We start from the raw sequence: 22,459 nt of genomic DNA on the forward strand, positions 1-22,459 counted from the left end.
AGCACGACATGCGTCAGTAGTTTTTTAACCCAAACATTAAATATATTTACTTGGTTTCTTCAAAGTTGCAAGAATAATCACAAAAAGCTCAGGCCTGTGAATCTCTCTGCATGGAATTCTCTTCAGCTTCAACTGATGTTTTATCTGTGAGCAGTCTGGAGATTTTCTTCCCCAAATTAAACTGGATTCAGATTCATTTCAGTCTCCTAAAATCCCAAAACACAGACTATGATTTTCAATGGTAGCTGTGGTGGGGAGAAGCCTCCTGCCTATATAAAAGCTTCAAAAGTCTGATTTTCAGAGTGCTCTGCACTTTGTAAAAATCAAGAGCTTTCAAAGATATCCCAGTTTAAACTGAACTTCAGTGACTTTTAAGACATGGCTTTCATGCTTAAAATACAATGAAAAGGATAATCTAAGTCCACCATCCTACTGGCAGCTAGTCAGGAATGAGGCAAAGGATTCCATGAACAGCTCCTTTTGTTCGGGTTCAGGAACCACAATGTGGCTTGAAGCATTGTAGTTAACCAGGATAACAATCCCAAACTATAATCAGTACTGCAAGTCAACCAGTAACTCTACAAAGAGTAAGCAAAAAAAAAAAATCCCAAACAGAAAAACTCCCCAAAACAAACAAACAAAAGCCCCAAAAAACAAAATGAAAAAACCAAACCCAAACAAGAAAACCATTTGAGCACTGTTATATTTAAAATAACCAAGATACGAACACACCTGCTAAATATCTCCAAAACTCTTGTGCAGTTTTTCCCTCATCCTGCTTACCTGCAGATGGACTATTGGGGTTTATCCCTATAAAGCACTGAGATGATTTGAAGAGAATTTTGATGACACATCAAACTGGGATCATGACCTTTCTCAAAATCTATGCATGGAACAGGACAAGATTTCTAAGCTTCATATTTTATGAGACTAATATCAAGAGGAAAACCAGACAAATTATTGGGCACATAACTATTTTTCAAACTCTACTCGTTGGCCTAATAGAAAATATTTTATCTATATGAAGCTTATCATTTCAGTTCTAAAAGCATGGAAAGCCTGCCACAGAAAAAATCCCTGAAGTTGAGGAGTCCTGGCAAAAAAAAAAGCCTAACATCCATGGAAAATTGGTTAATCCCTGTAGCACAGCCAGACACACCTGTGCATGTGTTCTTTCTCTTCATGTTTGCATACCTGTGCTATCATGTCCATTCAGTCTAAGGAAATGCAGGCATTTGAAGGAAATACAGAAAAAAAAATTAATTCAGGTCTTACCAGGGCTTTTTTTAAGCATATGCTCTGCTTCTGTAGCTGTGATCTGGGAGACTGTGGTGAACACATGGGCACAGTGCACTGATGCCCGTTCCATACAGTACCGATGGTAAATCTGCCTCTCTCCAGCCTCCTTGTCAATGTCAAACTGTTCAACAACAAAACAAACAAAAAAGACACCTCTGTGACACCACCATCAGACTCTCCTTCAGGGAAGGTTTCTCCTGCTAGGCTCCATTTCCTCAGGGAATGAGAACCACGTGATAATGTTGCTGTTTTGTCCTTCTGGTTTTTGAATTATTTTATCAACTTCAAGAAGGTTGAAAGAGCAAGAGAGCTCCCAGATCCTGCTTGTTCCTGAAAAAATGGCTGTTCTGCCATGGAAGGAAATCTAGATTAATGATCCCATGAAATGTAAGGCTCTGTGGAATTTAGCCTGCTGGCTGGCAATGTATCATGTTGCAGCTACCCCTGGCTTGTTGGAAAATTTGGGAGAGAAGGGAGGTTGCTGGTAGCTGAAGGGGAGAGAAGAAAAAAGGAATGGGGATGAGGACAGAGACTTGGTAGAATGGTGGGAATCACAACTAGGTGAGAAAGAAATGGAGCTGTGGTGGAGAGGCAGAATATAAAGACTCAGTCACAAATCCCAAGGAAAAAAGGAAATGGAAAATGAAATATTTTCTGACACTCAGAGATGTTCTTCCTCCAAGTCTATTACTGTTATTAGCTGCTTCTCATATTTCAGTTTGAACTCCCTTAATTTTTAAGAGGCAGATATAATTTAAACTGCTAGAAAAGACATTCCAAACACTTCTAAATCACCCCCAAATCTTGCAGCTACCCTTTTTTAAAACTGAGCTTATGTTATCCTGATGCAAAGAAAATGCACAATTCCCCTGAGCCCACGCTTAAAGGCTCAAATGTTCACTAAAAGTGTCCACTGCAAAACGGCTACAACACAGTCTAAAAAAGGTGTCAATGCTTGCAATTAAATCACAATCCTCTTACTCTTCCATGATGTTTCACTTCTGGAAACAGAAGTCTTGAGCCCCTAAGGTCAACAGCATGGGCACCAATGGCCTGTGTGAGTTCCATGGAGGGTGACAATGAGTCCCAGTGAGCTCTGTCCTGATGGCTGCCTAAGGCACAGCCTGACTCTGATTGCATCTGACTCTGTAACTTCACTGACCATAATAGATTTAACCCTTATCACAGGCAGGGCAGACAGCACTTTCTATAGTTAGGGCTGTGTGACCCCTGCCATGGCCACCTGCTTTTAGCACTTCAGAACTTGGACAGAAGCAAAGCTATTTAGGCTGTGACCTGTCTGCTGAAGCTTAATGCTGGTACAGAACATACTGTGAGAAGGTTGATGCAATGTGAACCATTTCAGGGAGACAGAGTGAAGCAAACAACTTATTTTCACTTACAGAGGTGTAGACACAGATGTAGATATAAAGATATCTTATAACTGTTTTGTTGAGAAAGTTAATTGCTTTTATTCACTTTAATTCTGAAGCACTGCTACACTACTTTATGGGAGTGAAAAAAGTGGCCTCCACTCTGTTAGTTGAAAGTGCCAATCTAACCACCCTAGTGTGACCAAAAGAAAGGAATCTTGAAAAACCTCAGCTGAAAACTTCCAAAGAAACTAGATACTTTATTTTGGATTGATGATCCTCTATATCAAGAGCTTTTATACATTTGCAAAATACAATTTACCACGTAATGTGCTAAATATTGTGATACCATTTCTCAGTTGTATCCTGACATATCATGTTTTCTGCATTTCCCATAAGAATTTTAGAGCATGAAATACAAAGGATGATATTTTCTCTAGAACATTCATCTCGTTTGCCACAGAAGTTGAGTGGTAGAAAGAGCACAAAGAAGAGAAAAATAAAGGGGAATTTATTTGGCTCCTTATAGTGCCACAAGTCTCAGCATCATCCTTGGCTTACACTGAACTGATTCACAAGCAGCTCTCAACTGCATATTTGATTGTTCAAACATTTTGTGTAAAAAAGATACAAAATGGGACAGTTCTTTAGCATGCTAGACAAACACATGAATGGGCTGGGCACAACCAGATAGTCTGATTTATGCAAGTCTTTTCAAACATATCTGGCTTGCTATTAAAAATACTTTTGAAATTGCTAGCAAACAAATAGCTGGTCAAACATCAAAGGGCTTTTATTCTCTTTTTCCTTTCTCAGCAAGAATGGATTGTAATTACAAAATGTGATTAAAAATTAAATTTGGGACATGCTCACTAACTGTAGACAAACACTCCCTGTGACACTGCTGGGACAAAGATTCATAAAAAGATTTTTAAGCACTATGACTTATTTCTAGTTAACTTTTATTTCTTTGGTTGTATGAAAAGACTTTACGTATTTAACACATATCAGTGTTTATGTCTTCATTGTTTTTACCATCTTTTATAAATGAGAAGTATCTTATTTTGCATATGCTCGTGGGACTTTTGGCAAGTTTTTGCAAAGGTATACAATTCCACATCTATTAGGAAGTACAAACAGAGGGGATCTCACATTTCATTTGCTCCCACTCTCCAGCAGCTTCCAGCACCAATCAGTAAAGCAAGACCTTGACTTCTGACCTCAGTGTGGAGTCAGAATCCTGCACTTCTGAGCAGGCCAGACAAGCCACTTCAGAAAAGAGCCTTAGCCAAGTTGAAGGGCAGGTTAAATGAAAATTAATTGGAGAGACAATGCAGGTGACAAATTTAACCCACCTAGACCTGTGCAAAGACAGCTGAGCCTGCTCTGACAACCTCCAGAGTCAGAGGCACTGTGGGACACCAGCAGGACACCAGGGCAGCTCCTCACCCCCAAGCCAATGTTCCTGCTCACCACTGAGCCCTGCTCCCCGTGCAGCCCAGCTCAGGCACCTGTGAACTCTGTTCCATATCCTTGGTGCTCAGGCAGAGCAAAGCCAGACACCTGTGATGTGTGTCATGCCTGCTTTTGTTCCTTTGCTGTTATCAGCAAATGGCAACACCAGCAAAGCCACAGATCACAGCTGCATCAAGAGAAAAAAAAAATTCTAGTCAGATGAACTGCTTACAGAATCCTTTCGGGTAGAAGAGGCTCATAAGATCCTTGAGTCTAATAATTTCAGTGATATTTAAAGACCAACACCTTCAAAATCCACTTCCCTGTAAATTTATTGGAGGAGCCTCTCCTTCCCTGACTGGTAGAAACCGAGCAGATTATTAGAATTTACAAGATGGCAAGGATTAAAAGGGGAAATGACTCTTTTATAAGGCCACTCTAATTTCAAAGCAAAAGATGAAGATGCTCCACAAGTTTAATGCTTTGGAGTAAAATTTGCATTTGTCGCAGTGCAATTCTGAGGGAAAATTACAGTTTGTTTCTGTCTTTTCTATGGATCCATGCAATGAGCAGAACACCTCATTCATGTCTTAAAATCCAATATGTTCGGGGGCACAGCAGGTAATCACTGAGCCTCCCAGCATGACATTCTGTTTAAGACAGCTAAGATGAACTTTGAATAAAAAAGAAGAGAATATTAAGCAGTTATGTTTCTTCTGGAAACAGTCACTGAAATAGTAAATCCAAATCAGCCATTCAAAATTATAAAGAATTGAAAAGTATTTCCAAAACACAAGAATCATTTGAGAGTGGAAAAGGAGGAAGGACTATGCTAGCCATATAAATACTTGTCTGAAGGAAAGACAAATTATTTGTCACAGTCTACAAAGAATCTCTAGATGATGATATTAGGCTATGCCTTCCTAATGAAAAACAAAGTGTGGTTAAAACCAAAAGAAGTTAAAGCAATACATATTCAAACTGGAATTAATATATATAATTTATCTAAATAAAACATTACAACACCTTTGCAAAAATCATACAGACTACTCTCACCATTCAAACCTTACCTCAATAGTGGACAATACCACTGTAAATATTTTGTAACTCAAATAAAAGGTACAGGTTTGATATATAAGGATTTTAAACAGAGAATGAAATAATCTCTCTTGGTCTTTTAAAACAGTGGTACACTCAAGTTCAAAGTGATTCTGCAGGACCAAGGAACAGTCAGAGACTGGTTTCAAGTCCAAATTCCTTACCTACTAAAAAGTAGAATGGAAATATTTTTGCTTCCAGCATAATCTCACTGACTGCCACTGCCTGAATTAGGTAAGAACCACTCCCTTAAAATCCAGCTTACATCAAATTTACCTCCAATTGACTGTTGCCCTGTGCAAAGAGAACTTTCATTCTGGTATAGCTCTGCCAGGCCAAAAGAGAATGAAATTTACACTTCCTGGCTTAAATCAGATTTCCATCAGCTGCTCTGTGGACAAAGTGGATTAGCTTTGTGTAACAGTGAGCTCAGTGACAAACTGGACAGCACAGCACTAAGTGCAGTGAGATATTCTCAGCAAAATAAGCTCTTGTCATTGGGATTTTTAGTACTTTTCCTTTTGGACTTCTCGGGACAGAATTTTCCACCACTTTGCAGATGGGATTCAGCTGCACCTGCATGAGTTGAATGAAAATGTTCCAAGCTCTAAACAGAAGTGTTACACATCAGCAGGGCAACCTAAGGAAAGAGGCAATGAAGACTATGACTAACTTTTTTTCCTTCTCCTTAGAATACTTTTCCCATAAAACTCAAAGTGCTTTTTTTAGTAAGAAGTATCAGAGGCTGAAGCATACAAACTTCTCCATGATGTCAGGCCAGTGGTCCCAAAAATCATTTCAGATTATGACCTCTCAGATGAAATTCCAGGTTAAATCATTTCCCAAAATGAGCTGTCTATTCACCTAAGAACCTGTCTGGATCATCAGTGTCTCAGCCAATTTATGAAAAGTGTTGGTCTATTTAAAACTCTAGAGGGATGAAAGGATACCAAAAAATCCCCATGCAAAACAAACAAAAAAACTAAATCAGTCCCTTTAAACAATGGGGAAAACAATAACAGATTAACATTCTCAACCTTCAGCTGAGAAGTCAACTCCTCCTGAAGAGAGAAAGGCTCCACAGACTCAGAGATTTTTTTCACAGAAATTCCTAATATTTAGCAATTTTGGTTTATCTTGGCAAAAACCATAATCTCACACACCACTGTAAAAGCTACACTGGTCATGGAGACAATGGGATAATGCCTTGTTGGACTATTTGACATACAAAAGTTCTTAAACTTCTTTTGGGAATTCAACTCATAACAAACCCTGCCTGTCATTGAAATTATGAAGTGTTGAGTTTGGAAGAGTTCAAGCCAGTAACCCAGAGGTTTAGTGAGCAGTCCCTAGCCCAGTCATCTACACAGGGTTCTTCAAATAATTAAAAGTAACTAAAAATAAAGACACTTACTGCACATGTCACCCTCTGTTTTATTCTTTTGGTTTTCCCTCCCTTCGTCTCTCCAGGATGAGAGTGAATTAAATGTGAATCTTGGCACTAAAATACACACTAAATAGTACCATGACAGTGTTACTTCTGGTGGTCACTGTGCTCCTGAGCACCTGCTCAGAGTTTAACACCCAGGTTCTCACTGGAGCAGAGGGAGATAAATCCCAGCCACTCCAGACGAACTGGGTTAAAACTGTAAGAATAAAAGAATTGTATAAGCTCAAACCTTAACCTGAGGTTAACTTAATGTTGGAAAAGATCTCCAAGATCACCGAGTGCCACCTTTGACCAATCACCACCCTGTCAATTAAAGCACAGCCCTGAGTGCCATGGCCAGGTGCTAAGCTGTAATTCTGCCTAAGAACCAGGATCCCATCTCTGACTGAGGCAAAGAGCAGATGGCTCAGGAAGAGGTCAGGGCTAACACAACATTACAGTCCTACAGCCATAATGCACCCTCCCATCTCCCAGCCATCCTCTACTTGGCTGACTGGGTTTGCAGCCCCCCAGAAAATGTCCTCTTACAGATTACAGGCTGACACGTGCCCTCAGCTCATGAAACTGGGAGTTTTGGTAGCCTACAGTTCAGGACTCAACTGATCTTGCATCTTCTAGCCCTGCTTATCTATGGGCATGGTTTGAGAGTGCAGTGGGAGAGTCCTGCACTGTGTGGACAGTGTAGAACTGTCTACCAGGCATCCTAACTCAGCATTTTGTGGACTGTGCTGGGGACTCAAAACAAGGACATGAGGTTTCCTCTTTTCTCTGTGTGACCTGTACGTGCCCCATTGTGTTTAGGCACAATAAGGCCACGCACTTTCATTCTGTGCTGCAACCATTTTTCTGTGACACAACACATCCTGCAGCTGCATCTTTGCCCCCATCTCAGCTGCTGGGAACTGTGCTCTAGCTGTGAAACACTGGTCAAATGTGAGAACTTCATTATACTTCAAAGGAAAATTTATGCAGTAGCACTGAAACAGGAAACCCAGCTATTTTATTTTGGGGTGGGAGCAGGGGGAAATTAAAAAAAAATAAAAAAATATTGCTTCCTCCAAAGATTAAACACCAGGAAGCCCTAAAGAATCTTCTTCACTGACAAATTGCTTGCTTGACCTAAACAGTTTGCTGCTAGAAAGCAACAAGATTATATCTGAAGATCTAGCTCTCTGTTATTTAATTAGGGTATTCAAGATCAACCCCTTGTGTCTCAACTGACTTTTGGGCCAAGGTGACCTTTTCACAGCTAAAGAAACCCTCATCAAGATAGTTAATTTTTCCAGGAAGAGTTTTAGCACCCTATAGAAATATTAAACAATGTTTTGTATAACAGCTTGACATAATTTCCTCTATTAGTACCTTTAAATGTCAACCCACAGAGGGTTTTATAAAGCATTACAGCCTAGAAATCCACAATTTCCTTCCTTTAAATATTATTTACAGCAATTTAGAATAATATTTGAAATTGATACTTATGTTTAATTCCACATATTCTTAGATAAAATCTGAGTAGACATTTATGTATTTGTGACATAGCTGATGGTTACCAATGGGATTTGTGAGGCTTTGCAGGAGGGACAGTGCCCTCACACATAAAGATGTCCATGCCACGTGTGAACAGAAAACAATATATTAATACTGTGGCTGGTTTATAAATATACTAAGCTTTTCAGGTTCACTCAGATGTGAGATAATTAGCTGTTCTTTTGAGTACACAGACAAGGGTGAGGCCCCCAAAAGTCATCATGAAGGAAAAAACAACAGTTGCTTTGAGAAAAAAAAGACTACTTTCCAGACTGCTTGCAGCTTACTCAATTAGCCAGAATCAAAACAAACCATTCTACATTATGCATATACACACATAAAGAGACTATGAGGGAGTCTGGACTCCTACACAGCAGGACTGTGATATTCATGCAGCCTTATTAATGCACTTAACAACCATAACTAACTTTGGAGACTAGGACAGATGACTTACAAGGGCCTGGAGTGACAGGACAAGGGGGAATGGCTTCACACTGACAGACAGGAGGTTTAGTCTGGATATGATGGATAATTGTTCCCTGTGAGGGTGCTGAGGCCCTGGCACAGGTGGCTGCCCCATCCCTGGCAGTGTCCCAGGCCAGGCTGGATGGGGCTCTGAGCAACCTGGGATAGTGGAAGGTGTCCCTGCCCATGGAACTGGGTTGGAATGAGATGATGTTTACAAAAAAAAAATCCCAACCCATTCCATGATTCTCTGTTTCTGCATTCCCCAACATGTCAAGCTTCAAATGGAAGCTCCAAATGAAAATTACCAACCATGTAATTTTCTTCAGTGATTTTAGCCAAGGAAGTGCATGAACAATATGGTTCTTTCATCTACCTCTATCTTCACTAAGTGCTGGAATGGAACAACCTCTTGAATTCATTTCTCTGTGACCATATGAGAAATCCCAGATCATGCAAAGTACCCCGGTGAGGGCAGCCTGAAAACATTTGGGTCCTTGAAACATTAGTTTGTGTTATGCCCTGAGTGGAAAGAGAAGAGTGAAAATCAAAACCAATAGACAGCTTACACAGATTCCAAGAAACGTGTGGGTCTTTCAAACTCAGAAAATACCTTCTACATTTGCCAGTTACAAATTAGGCCTAGCCTAATGTACAAACTAGGACTTATTATGGTTTGTAAAAATTATGAAGCAGGCTAGGGGAAAAAAACTCAAAGCAATCACCATCCACTGTAATTAATTCCAGGGTATTTTTCCAAGAGGAGGGCTACTGGTTATTTTTGCTACTGTGTTACATTAAAAAAGAATTGTGAGCCTGCACCCGAAGGGTCAAATGTTGGCTAGAGCTGAATAGGTTGTACTAATTTCCACTGAGCTTTCAGACCTGTCAGATGACACAAAGGCACTCATGCCTAGACACCTCATGATCTTACAAATACCATTTCTCATGCCCTGGAATTAACAACCAGCTGTGGGTCAGTCATAAGTGATCACACAAGACAGAAAATAGAATAAATGGTGTAACACAGTAAACAGAAAGGGAGCCAGAAGATGATTAGCTAAAAAAAAAAAAAACAGAGAAGAATTAGAAATGTCTCTTACCTGGTCCAGATTGTTGTAAAAGTCAAGGCTGGCTGCACACAAGTATCTCCCAAGCAGAGTTGCATGGGTAGTAAAAATTGTGGCAACGGGAAGTTTCCGTGATCGAGACAGGATTAAACCCACTCCTGCCTGCCACTCGTGGAAGTGGGCAATTATATTGGGCTTGTCATCAAACTGACAGGAAAGCTGAAAATAGAAATATATGAAACATACATTATCCATCATCCCAGCCCCAGAAAATTCTTTTTTTCTTTTCTTTTTTATTTTTTTTGTGAAACCTTCTGTGTGCTTGCTTTCCATCTCGTGACAAAACAGTACAATTTTAAGTGGTCATGTACCTTGATTTCCATCAGCCCTAATTCTTAGCCCAAGAGAAACATATGCCTCTCTAATACCTCAGAACAGACTCCTTTCTACAATGTCAGAGGGTTCTGGCAAGCACAGTCACTTAGACTCCACACTGGGCAGCCCCACTGCCCTTCTTCTGGAAAAGTATAGTTAAATGACCACTTAATGTTTAAGTTTTATATACAAATTTGATCTACATTGAGATCAACTTCCTAAAAACCTTAGTTTTCAAACTGGAGAATAGGAACCACATCCCAAGGCTGTTTTGGTCTGCAAATCTCTAGATTCAAAAACTGTACCTCTTTCAAAAACCAGGCTGTTAATGATCCAAAAATCACAGCATCGTTGGCTTCTCGGTCATGAAAAGGGATCCCTATGTTGCTGACATCCCAAAATTCACCTTTCCACCTGTCCAGGTTCCAAGCTGCTGATCCTATATCAAACAGTAAGACATATGGGCTGCCCTCTATCAGCCATCTTCCAAAAAAGACCTATGGGAAAGAAGCAAGGATGAGAAGGATAGAAAAAAAATGTTAAAGTGAATGTAAAGGCCAGTTAGCACAGTGATCTTCATCCATCATATCTGAAGTATTTCACACAAAGATTGTGTGTTCACAGTCCTACACACCCAGGACTTGCAGTTTTCCTTGCAAAATACATGGAGTAATACTGAAGCAAAGGAAACTATAATCTTTAGGACCATTTTATTTTTAAGACTTTTATTTTAGATTTTTTTTGCAATAGTAACTCTTTTCCATGAAAGGATTAAAAAAAGGTTAGGAAGACTGCACTTGCTTGCATAATGAGGTCTTCTTATTGAAGTAAGTATGAATAAGAAATTCTGTTCTTATTTTAAAATTATTACTTTCTTTCACTCATATTTGTCTCCAGTCTTCTGCTATTTATGCTAGATTACTGGGGAGAGGTTTTGTAGGACTCATGCTTGGTGCCTGTATCTACCATGAATGACATTTCTCCTTTCTTCCCAAGCATCACAGAGGGGAAGGATTCCACTTCCATTTGGAAGAGTGGAAGGATCAATCAGAAGGTATCTCAATACCTAAAATCACATCAGGCTAAAAACGCAGCTTTCCCACTTTGTCTCCACGCAGTTAAACATTTCTAAGAGTATTTACAACTTCACTGCCCTCCCTGGCCTGCCCAACACAGCTGGGCCCACACTACAGTCTGCAAAATCAAATTATTTCACATTAAATCTGCCATCAAAACAGGGGTTAAACAGGGTTAGACATCTCAGGGGTTGAACCTAGCCCTGATGCTAAAATGAGCTGAAGAGAGGTCAGGTCTTGAAAACAAGATAAAAGCTCTTGGCCTGTTTTCACATAAAGTACAAAGCATAACAAAGTGTGTTTGCTCCTTTTGTGTTTGCTCCTTTTCCCTCCTCACGTATTTATTTCAGATTTGCTATTCAGGAAAATGAGGTTAAAAAGCAGGGAACCCAGACTTCATCTAAATACGTGGTCAGGTTGTGGCAAGGAACACGCCTGACCTGAGCTGAGAAGTTTGGAGGCATTCCTAGGTCCCCTGGTTTAAAACCATCCATTGTGATGCATAAGCAGAATCCAGACATAAATGTTAATAGGATAAGTGCAGCTCCTGGAAACTAGAGCGTCATTATTGGAGATCAAAGCTATATTTGACGTCCCTGAGACAGATTTGCTGCTGTGTATGAATACTCCAGCAGCACCATGCACATGTTGGGCTGGCAGAGGTGGCTGAATAAATTGCATGCATTGCTGGAACAACATAAAGCTTTGCAATCAATCTGCCCCAGAAGTCTTTTCCAGACAAAGGAGTGTTACAGAGGCAACACGGAAAACTTGATCAATCTCCTATGAAAATCTGATAAAGATAAGAAATGGCAGATTGGACCTTTCAGTTTGAGCCTGTACAATGCAGGCATCACATCAGTGTCCCCAAAAGACACTCTCCCAAGCTGTGGCACATACTCATCCAACAAAAGACATCTGCATAACAGGGCATTACATCCCAAGAACAGCTAACACGGCTCTTACAAAGGGAGACAACACACTGCCAGTGCCACAGCTGGGGGCAACCCAAGAACTTTAGGAATTTCCACACTGAAGAGTGTCAATCCCCTCACCAACAGTAAGAATGCTTCCCTGCTGCTGCCTCTCCATGCTCTCCACATCTGTTCAGCACACATTATGAGCAGACAATTTTTCCTCCTGCAAACTGGCATCTCCGAGGGACTCAACACTGAGAGTGCACACGAGTTGTACATCTCTGATGAGGACTTCAAGAAAGGAGGTCAAATTTAGCATGAGTTACCTTCCACTCATTTTCAGGTAGCCAAAGCTGCTTGCAGCTTAGTAACTGCCCATCAACACAGCAGATAATCTATTTCTTTTAGCAGATAATCTTTATAGAAAGAAGTTTATTTCTATGCTATTGTTGGAGAAACTGAGTCTCAGAAGGGCTATGAGATCACACAGAAAGACTGGTTAAAAATCATGTTGGAAAGGGAGATGAATCCACTTTTTCTGTGTTGTGGTTTAACTTCTCTTCCCAGGGAACTGACAGCTGGTTGCTCTGAACTGAGGAACTGGATCCTTTGTCACCTCAGTGCTTTCTCAAGTCCTTTTCTGGTTTTCAGTTCAATATTATGCTATGTTAGAAAAATTGAGAGCTAATGGAACACCATTCTCACTCCCATGCAAGAATGTGAAAGGGGCTCAAAGTAAGGTCATATTATATCTAATAAAATCTCACCGTACTTAGAGACCAGATAAATAAGTCATTAATCCAATTAAGCAGCCTTGCAGATAAATGACTGTTAAAACCCCTAATTGGATGAACTGGTTCTTCCTCAAAAATAACCTTTAATGAATTGACTCTGCTGTTCTAACAGTGGATTCCAAGCCTTTCCCATTGTGACATTGACCAGGACTGCTGTGTCAAGTGGAACGACAAGAGCATTAACCCAAACTTTAATCTCCTCAGAGTCAGATTTGTTGCCCTGGGAAGCAGCAGCACATCTGATTTACCTGACACCCTTGGCTTTTCATGGTGTCCATTGCCTTCTTAACTGCAGGGTTTGGAGGTTCAGAGAATTCCACCTGAGTCTTCACATTCTGCTCAAAATAGGGGCCAATCAGGAAATAGTTTTCACCCCATTCATCTGCTGTGGTTTTGGCTTTTGTCTGGATCACAGTGTAAATGCCTCCCACTGCAAAAGAAGACCACAAAGAACAAAAATTAGAAAGGAGCACAGGCCACAGATCTCTGTACTAAGCTCCAACCCACCTGTGGATCAGATACACTGTTGGTTAAATCCCTTCACATATGTAGGTTTTAAGTGAAATCCAGCCTCAATCAAACAAATAGAAGTTCGGTCCTTTAAATGGTATCAGAGCTTCACTGTTCAATTAAGGGATTAAAATCCTGGGCCTCATACTTCCACTCTCCCATGCCTGATCCTGATTCTGCTACATCCCAAGCACAGCCTTCTGCTTTTGTTTTATTGCCACAGTTATAATTTTCAAACCTGCTTTTCATCACGTGGTAAGAACTGAGCTTATTTGACATAAGTCACTATGAAGTTGAGGAACTGATGGATTTCATTGACTACTGGCTATAAAAATGGACTTAAACCAATACCTCAAAGCATAAGGACATATCCTTATAAAGATATAAATGTATCTTGTTCCATTATCAGTCTCAAAGAGTTGAAGTTGGAGGGAATGTAGCCTACACTGGCAATATAAATGTCTGTAACATCTTTCACCAAAATATTATCTGCTTTAAAAACAAATGCAGCATTTCAAATGTTTAAAAAGATCCAGCAGCATTCCTTGCTAAGTCAATACAGATCTATCCAGTCTTGCACATCGTGTCCAAGAGTCCCTTAGCTGCTCTTCCTCACAGTTTTCCACAGCCAGCCCTGGAATTCACACACTGGCAGGGCAAACCTCCCTTCACCCCAGTCCCCAGGGTGCCAGGCAGTGGACACTCCACACCACCAAGTCAGAAGAACAACAGGGCATGCTTGAACCCAGCAAGGGGGAGGAATGGCAAGGGAAAAGAAAACCTGAAGCTGCACACCAGAGACAATGAGTGTGGCTCCAGCAAGGTGAGAGAGAGGGGGCTCAACAGGTACAAAGAGCAAAAGAAACACTACAGAAGGGATTGGTGCTCCTACATAAAATTTTCTTCCTCCACTGAATGTTGAAGCTTTGGAAACTTTGGCAGCACTCTGGGGAAGGAGATGGTGCTACAGCTTCCAGCAGTGACATCAGAATTACCTATGGAGTCAGCACTGAAAGCTGGCAGGGATTGACAGCTGACACTCTGGCTATTGGGATATCCAGAGGTACCAATGCACCACATCCAATGGAATCAAAAACTTTGGGAAGTTGCCTAATTCTCTTTTAAAATCTGCCACTGCTATGTACAATACGGCAGCTGAAGTTGCTCAGCACTTTGGGAGATTAGTTCCCAGATTAATTAAACTGTATCCCCTGACAACTACAGAAAGCCTTCTGCACAGCCTGCTGTCTTGCAGTCCTGAGGAGCCAAATGACAGAGGTACAGTTTTAATTATGCTCCTAGAAAAGAAACTGTTCACTTAAATGCCTTTTCTCTACAAAGATCCCATTTGTTTTGAATGCTGGAAGGATCCCCAGTCTCAATATTTTCACGTCTCAGGATTTTCGGTATTTACAAAGAGAAGAAAAAATGCAATTCCAATCGACAAGCTTGCTAAGTAGAATTAGTACAATAAATCATTACCCTTAATAATTCAAGACCTTACAGATGTCTGTTCCTAAATCAAGTTTAAGAGTTTCACATCATGTAGACACGGAACTGCAGAAGGAAACCTATGCATAAGACTATTGTTCTCCCCTTCAGTGGGACCAGAAAGCTTAAGAAACTAATTTACAGCAATCATATTCTTCCATGGCTATTTTGGACAAGGATTTAGAGCAATCTTAGATAAATAACACTGTATTTGCCCTCCAAGTTCCTCTGCTCACAAGCTGAGAGAGTCTATTTGAATAGCTTAGATTCAGATAAACACAGAATTTTAATTATACGAGACAAGTCAGAACATTCAACCTATAAAGCAATAGTTACAATGATACACCTGTTTTTATGAGGTGGTAAATTCATCACAGGAGCACAAGGGGCTTCAATCCAAAACGGATAAATATGAGGCTTGGTAGAAATCTTAGTCATGAAACTGTCTGGTTTGAATTGGCAGGGATACAGAGCTTAGAATGAGGGAAGATTTTCGTGCAGAGCAGCCTGGTGATCCAGGAAAAAGAGAAAACATGACTTGCAAGATGAAAGCCACTAAATACCATGATAAAGCTGTATATGCCCAGAGTGAAGCAAAGCTCCTTCCCCCATCTCAGGAGTGTGGATCAGCCTCTTCCAAGGGGTTCAACACTGGGATTGCCAGCATAGCTGGGCTTCCACAGCCACGGATTGAAGAGAAATGAGGAAGCTGCAGCTCATGGGCTGGGTAGAGCCTGGACCTTTGTTTCACACAGCCAGCATCTGAGTGTTTCTTTCCACAAGATTATCCTTAGGATCCCTGTGTGCCCTAAAGGGCCAGAGATGTAGGGAAGGCCTCTTTTGGGGGAAAGGATGGAGAGTGTGCTCTGCTGTCATCATCTGCTGCACAGCAAGGTAAAAAAAATTTCAGGGCACTGATTTGCCTGAAATGCAATGAAAAGTACTTATGATAAAATGCAAAGAGTGCATTTTACAGGCTGTTAAAACTCCTCAGAAGGTAACTGTGATAAAAGCAGTGTTACCTGGCCCCCAGACTTGCTTTTGTCTTCCTTGTTACTGTGGAAATATGACTCACAAAGCATGTTGGTGCATAAGGTTTAATTGACAGCAGAGGGAAACTGCAAGTGAAACTATGTATGTAGGAAGTGTTGGGTATAACTTAAAAAAGACATCTTGAGAAGAACAGAGCAATGTCTAGAATAATGTATTGACTTTTGAAATTACCCTTCTCCATAGCAAATTCAAGGGACACGTTATATATCTTTAAGAGATAGTTTCTATATGCTCAGTTGCTTTGAAGTCCCTGGAAATACCTGGTGCCAGTAAGCAAAATATTACACATCCCACTGAGTAACAGCGTAGGGGTTTGCATATTCACCTCACAGAATTCTCAAATTGCTTCAACAATTTGGTTATATCTTCTTTTTCTTCTTCAATACGATGCTTTAGGTCATACTATAAACAGAAAACCTTTCCAAACAACACGGATGTACCAAAATGTTGCAAGTTTCTCTGTGCTGCCTCTGAGGTTTTGTACTTTGAAACAGGGTAAAAACAAACAAGAAGTGACAAAATGAGAAACAGGGAATCAGTAGAGATTAGAACAAGAGAACTGGTTTGGAATATCACAGACAAGCGGAATTAACAGTAAAATGTTGATAGTTTCATTTTCTGATGCTCAGCAAAATGCTTTTTTCTAATATATTAAATTTTAGTAATTTAAAAACACCCTTGAAAGAAATACATTTCTATTAATTTCATTTTAAAACATGCTTTTAACCTTTCCACCAAAGAATGAAAACAAGTTTAGAAGGAAAGCAACAATAAATCTTTCTCCCCATCTATCCATTCCATTCTTCCTTTTTTTTTCTTTTTTTTTAAGGGAAAAATTAAACTGGCACAGAAAGGGGAGCTAAGATATTTGGGAAAGAAGGATTTTGTTAATTTAAGGAAGTTTGACCTCTTTTTACTGACCTCTTTAAAAATAGAAACCAAAATACTTTCTCAGAAAATATTCCACAGAATTATTTTAACAGTCTAAACATTTTAATCTATGTTAACACTACTATGATTTTGTCTAATGGAGTTCTCTGCATCGTTTTCTTTCTCCCTTGTTTCAAGTCCTACTGCATTATTTCTTTTGTATATTTAAAATCCAAGCAGCAATTAGAGCTTGTCCTCCTACCCACCCCACGCTGCAGAAGGACAGAGAGGGAAGGAGCAGCAGAAACCAAAAATGAGGGAGAGAAATAGGAAGTGAAGGATGGAAGTGAGACAGAGGTAAGTGGAGATTGTCACTGATCCTTTCCTACTCAGAGAGAGGATCAGGATGACTGAAGGGCTCTGCAGCTGCTTTGCCATATCCTGACCAGGCCACTCTGAAGGCATTAAAGCTTCTCTGAGAGCCATGAGAGCCACAGGATCCATGGGAGCATCCCCAGGCTTGGGATTCAAACTGACTTCACTGCCACAATCACTCATCAATTACATCAATTGTTTCACCCTTCTCCTCAGAATGTGTCTTTGATCTGCACAGGTGTGATAAAAATTTGGATTGAACTCGTTTCTAACATTTGATTGGAATCTGATTGATTGTCTATCGAGGTACCATTAATAAAATCGGGTTGTAAAATATGTCAGGTGAAAAAACAACGGGCATCCTCAGCCAGCAGATATTTTTCCTGTGGTTTTTGGGCTATGTTTGTGGCCAAGACTCTTCAGAAGGCACATCTCCACATTCTTTGAAATTCTGACATTCCAAACATATTCTGAAATAATACTGAGCTGATGAAATTTACGACAGATGTCCACAATCGAGAAGCTATTTCTGTGTGCATCATCCCCAGTGCACAGGATTTCATTTGCAATTGATCTGACATTGATATTCCACCCCACTCTATAAATGCACAGAGCTCTGAGCCTGTGATTATGCCAAGTTTATGCCAGCACATCCCCACTCCCCAAAGGGTGTTACTTCAGCTGTGTCACAAATTACAGTAATCACCTTCTCCCAAGGAAGTTTCATCATGGGAAGACACAGAGGAGGTAAAATGCTGGTCCTACTAACTTCAGTGGATTCAGTATTTAATTTCCAAAAGTCCAGTTTTTCACCAGAGACACTGAACTGAGATCTCTGTTCCAGGGAGAGCTGAAACAAGTTTTGTTTTTAGCACAGTCTTCATTCCAATGGAGATGGAAAAAAAAATGAGATTCATCTACCAGTGACTCTTGAGCTAAGCTGTTCACAGCTGAATGATGGCACAAGCTGGCTGTTTGCCCAGCATTTTTAAGCATTCTTCTACTTTCTATCTAAAAGCTGTGAGTGGTACAGCAAGGGATACTAATCTAAATATCACTGGAATTATTTTCAAGACATATTTCTAGAGAAAAGATCAGATCTTGAACATTCTCAGCCTTTCTAACTTATGTGTCAGAAAACCCACTACAGACAAACCCATCCCAGGCACAAAATCTTCACAGTTGGTAGCCACTTCTTTTCTGCTGCTGTACTTAAAGCTTTTATTGGTCTTCATGCTATGAAGGAAAGAAACCAGTCCTTTTTTCCACAGCTATATGACCAGACCTGGCTTTACTAGAGCCTGATGGCCAGGAGAGAAAGGAAGAGGTAAAAATGCTGATCTCCCCCACGATTACCACCAAATTTGTGGCACTGCAATCGACTGGGACCCTTCACTGCCTGCATTTTTCCCCTTCTGCCATAGAAACACTGTAGATCCACTTCACATAGGGTTTTGCCCATCAGTGAAAGGCCAACTGAAGTGAGAGAAATCTCACAAAACAAACTACACATTGCTCATTTCTTTGGTAGAGGACTTTCAAAGCCAGAGGTTTTCAATATTGTGTTTGGTTTAGGTGGCAAGTTCCCTCTCATGTGATTTGGGGGAAGGGTGAGGGAGAGTGACACTGGCAGATGAGCCTTTTCTATTTCCTATTTTCTCCTTCAGCTACCTTATCTTTGATTGCTCCAGACAGAGGAGAGTGAGAGCAGTAACTGAGAGGCCAACGTTGTCCATGCAGGGGTTGTAACGTAGCACAGGCTGCAGCCAGGACAGAAAATACAAAAGGAAACACAGAGAAGTAGAAACTCTGCCTTATTAGAGCACATGTTAAATGATCTATACTTAAAACTAAAGGAGAGACAACTTCTCTGTTCCAGCTGCTGACAAAGAAGAGATGAGACTCTGGAAATAATGGATACTTGTAGATCTCTGAGCCCTGAGTTCATACAGCCATGTTGCTCTTCCCTACAGCTGCACCTGATGCCTCAGTAACAACCAGCACCATCAGGGAAATCCCAGGGAAGGCTTGCTCCCCATGGACAGCGAGGCACATGAAGACCCTCTCCCTCCACTGAATGAGATATTCTTCAACTTGCAGGACCCCCTCACATCCTCTGGCTCTGAAGAGGCTCAACTCAGCACCTGTAAAGGTCATTGGTTGCAGTGTGTGGGGATGGATATCCACCTGGGAGCTCTGCTATCACCTTCCTCACAGGAAACAGGACAATTCAGCCTGATTATCAGTGCCACAAGAGAAATGGAGGGATTACTCAAGAAGCAGCACTGGCCAAGAAGGAAATGTACCCAAAGACCTGGTGATACACACAAAATTAACACAAAGACTGGGACTTGCTCCTGTGAGCAGCAGCAGCAGCTTTGCATCACCTCAGAAATGCAAAAAAACTTCAGGCTGAGCTCCTCTGACACACCTCTGCATTGCCAGAAAGATAGAAAGAAACCTTCATGTTAAACGCTCAAAATTAGCTTGTCAGGAAATAAATCCAGCTAATGTTATCTTGCCCTCTATGTTAGGAACATATACAGTAGCACAAACACTAAAACATGCAGCAGAACTAAATCTCTGTGTGCTCAGCTTATTTCATCAAATAAAAATTCCTCCTGCTAAATGAGCTAGGAAATACACAGTACAAGCTATTATTTTGTAAGCCTATCTATCTTCTGTGATGCTTCTCCCTGTATTTTTTATTCTCTCTCACAGTGCCCTAACATTTTTCCAGAACTGTTTATAAAAGTTAGGTCACTAGGGAACAGCTCTCACCACATGACTTAGACATTCAATTGCCTGGAAGATACAGAAAAAAATCGCCAAACCCTCAGTATCAAGAATTTACCAGAAAAATAGGCTGAAACAGGCTTATAAAAGGGGTTTTGCACAGATGTTTCTAGTCGAGATTGGTTAATGAAAACTTTGCACAAGATGTAACAACTCTAATGAAGAAATTGTTTTTTATGCCAGGTTCCTTCAGCCCTGTCTGAATATATGGGCTTGGAAAGCAGTGTAAACAAAGGCAACTTATTTTTAAACACACTGAATAAAACTGAATTTATTAATATTAATTGTCTCATAAAATGTGTGGATAGTAAATTTTAGCTGTGTTGGTTGATTTGGCTCCAGTGAAGTCAGCTAGAGCTCTATGGATCAATAAATTATTCACTACGTTTTGTACATGCTCTGGGAAAATCTAATTGGTTTACCTTCTCTTAAATGTCAAGTGTGGTATTTACAACCACTGGGTCCAGATGACTCAGAAAATATGCATGCTGTGGAGTTCAGAGAAGTTAGTGAGAACTCCTGAATTTCCTAGATTTCTGCTGCCATCTGCTTGCCAGAGCCTTACTTATCATGCACACTGAATGCTGCATGCTCCAAGTTGTGGCTTTAGTAAATTAACTCTAAAAGCTTGGCTGAAGCTACTGAAAAATTAGCCCACATGGATTCAAGCCGCCAATCTACTGTGTCCTACCTCTGGGTATTGATAGGGGTCACCACCCTAAAAAGAGCAATGTAAACAAGCAGAAATTATCACAGAACAGTAATTCCAGTTTCCCCATGGGGATAAACCCCAGCACTGCCCATTTTTCTCACACTCATCTCCCCTTTAGAGTTAAATTCTTATCAGATTACAGGTCCCTTCTCTTGATCAATCTCTATTTATCTGCCAGGACAATGACACACATGGGGTCAATAATTTACTCATACTAATACTAACTCACTTTTGCAGTGAAAATGGAAGCTTGCAGAACCTCAGTTACCTGAAAGGGGATGATGTGATGAATGAATTAGAAATGGAGGCAGGAGGATTTTTGCAAAATAAGCAGCCTGCCCTTTGCCTGACCAGCAGCAGCCAATGAACAAATGAAGCCCCTGTCTGGCACCACCTGTGTTTGCAAAGAGCAATCCAGAAGAGTTTCAGCTGGTACACAAAGGCTGCTGGTCATTGACTCCTGGGTTTTGTTCAGTGGCTGTAACACAGCTCTATTTATTTATACCCCTTCCAGGCCTGGCCTCTTCTCCACACTGCTCTGGAAGGCTGAGGGGGGACTGCTAAACTGCTCTGCATCTGATCCCTGTTGTACAGCTCATTTCCATGCATGACATTCCCAAGTGAATTCGCATGGAAGGCAAAAACTAAGCATGTACAAAGCAACATATATCTCTGCACACTCAGACTTAGCACTCAGATGTTCAAACCCCCTCTCCCTGGTGGTGGAACACAAAAAGGTGCAGAAATATCCTGGCTCTGCCCATCCCACACAAGCCCAGGCAGGTGCAGCCCACACTCAGCATGCACGATTACACACCTGCACTTCTTCCAACACAGCAGCTCTGCAGCCCTCTGCAATCTCCCTGTGAATGCCTTTCTTCTCCAGCCCTTCATCCCCCCTCCATTCCTGAGAAAACAGCAATATTAACCCCCCTAAGTGTGGTACAAACCTTTGTTGGTAACTTCCCAAGAAATTTCAAAGAGCAACAAATCCTCCACGGGCAGGTCTTCATCCTCACACTGAAGAAGCCCATTCAGAGATGTCATGGACAAGGATCTCCCCAGTGGCATTTTCTTCAGCCCCTGAGTGCTCACCACACAGGCCACAGCAGTCAGCAAAGGTCCAGGTCCCGTGGCAGGGCTCTGCAGTTCTGGTTAGAGCAGTCTGCCTGTGTGCTGGGATCCCAGGAGAAAATTATTCAGATAGCTGGGAGCTAATGGGTTTAAACTGTCTGACCACCAGCATTAAATTGGCTCAGTGAAATCCTCAGGGCTTGAGAAGCAGCTGCTGGGAGAGGTAAGAATTTAAGACTGACCTGAGAAAGGTCTCAACTGTTTTGGGGCCAGAGCTCTTTCTTTTCCTTCTCTCAGAGGGTGGTAAAAAATTGTTTTGAGCTCCTGAGCCACCAGTACCTCAGGAGCAGCTGACACTGGACTGTTGTAAAGTCAGCACCGCCCTGAGCCAACTCCAACAGGGAGGACACTTTGAGTTCACCACCTGATGTGAGTCCAGCCCCTGAGTCCTCCCCTCGAGACACACCCTCCCCTTACACCCGTGGAGTTTTCCTACCTGCTGGCTATCGGCAGGAGTTAGAGTTGACTCATTTTACACGATGTCTCTCGGGTTCCTTGCCAGGTTAAATGCTGTTCCCTCTTCTTTTTCAGTTCAGCAGTCTGGAAGCCCGAGTTTACCTCATCTCCTACTTCCACAATTATCTCCAGCTCTGTTCCCAGGACTCTGCATCAGCTGTTG

At 41.1% G+C, this 22,459-nt stretch overlaps 1 protein-coding gene across 1 annotated transcript in view; it reads right to left on the minus strand.

Moving 5' to 3' along the window:
* Nucleotides 1-22,143, minus strand: part of GYS2 (glycogen synthase 2) — a 41,454-nt gene extending 19,311 nt beyond the window's left edge. Inside the window, exons 1-6 of the mRNA XM_014881460.2 lie at nt 22,023-22,143; nt 21,657-21,882; nt 13,148-13,329; nt 10,418-10,609; nt 9,771-9,956; nt 1,276-1,420 (exon numbers count right to left, since the gene is read on the minus strand). Of these exons, the coding sequence (XP_014736946.1) occupies nt 1,276-1,420; nt 9,771-9,956; nt 10,418-10,609; nt 13,148-13,329; nt 21,657-21,777 (826 nt within the window). The 5' untranslated portion in view covers nt 21,778-21,882; nt 22,023-22,143. The remainder of the gene's footprint in view (nt 1-1,275; nt 1,421-9,770; nt 9,957-10,417; nt 10,610-13,147; nt 13,330-21,656; nt 21,883-22,022) is intronic.
* Nucleotides 22,144-22,459: the final 316 nt, after the last annotated feature.

Source organism: Sturnus vulgaris, chromosome 5 (assembly GCF_052056855.1).
Source record: "Sturnus vulgaris isolate bStuVul1 chromosome 5, bStuVul1.hap1, whole genome shotgun sequence".
Lineage (NCBI taxonomy): Eukaryota > Metazoa > Chordata > Aves > Passeriformes > Sturnidae > Sturnus > Sturnus vulgaris.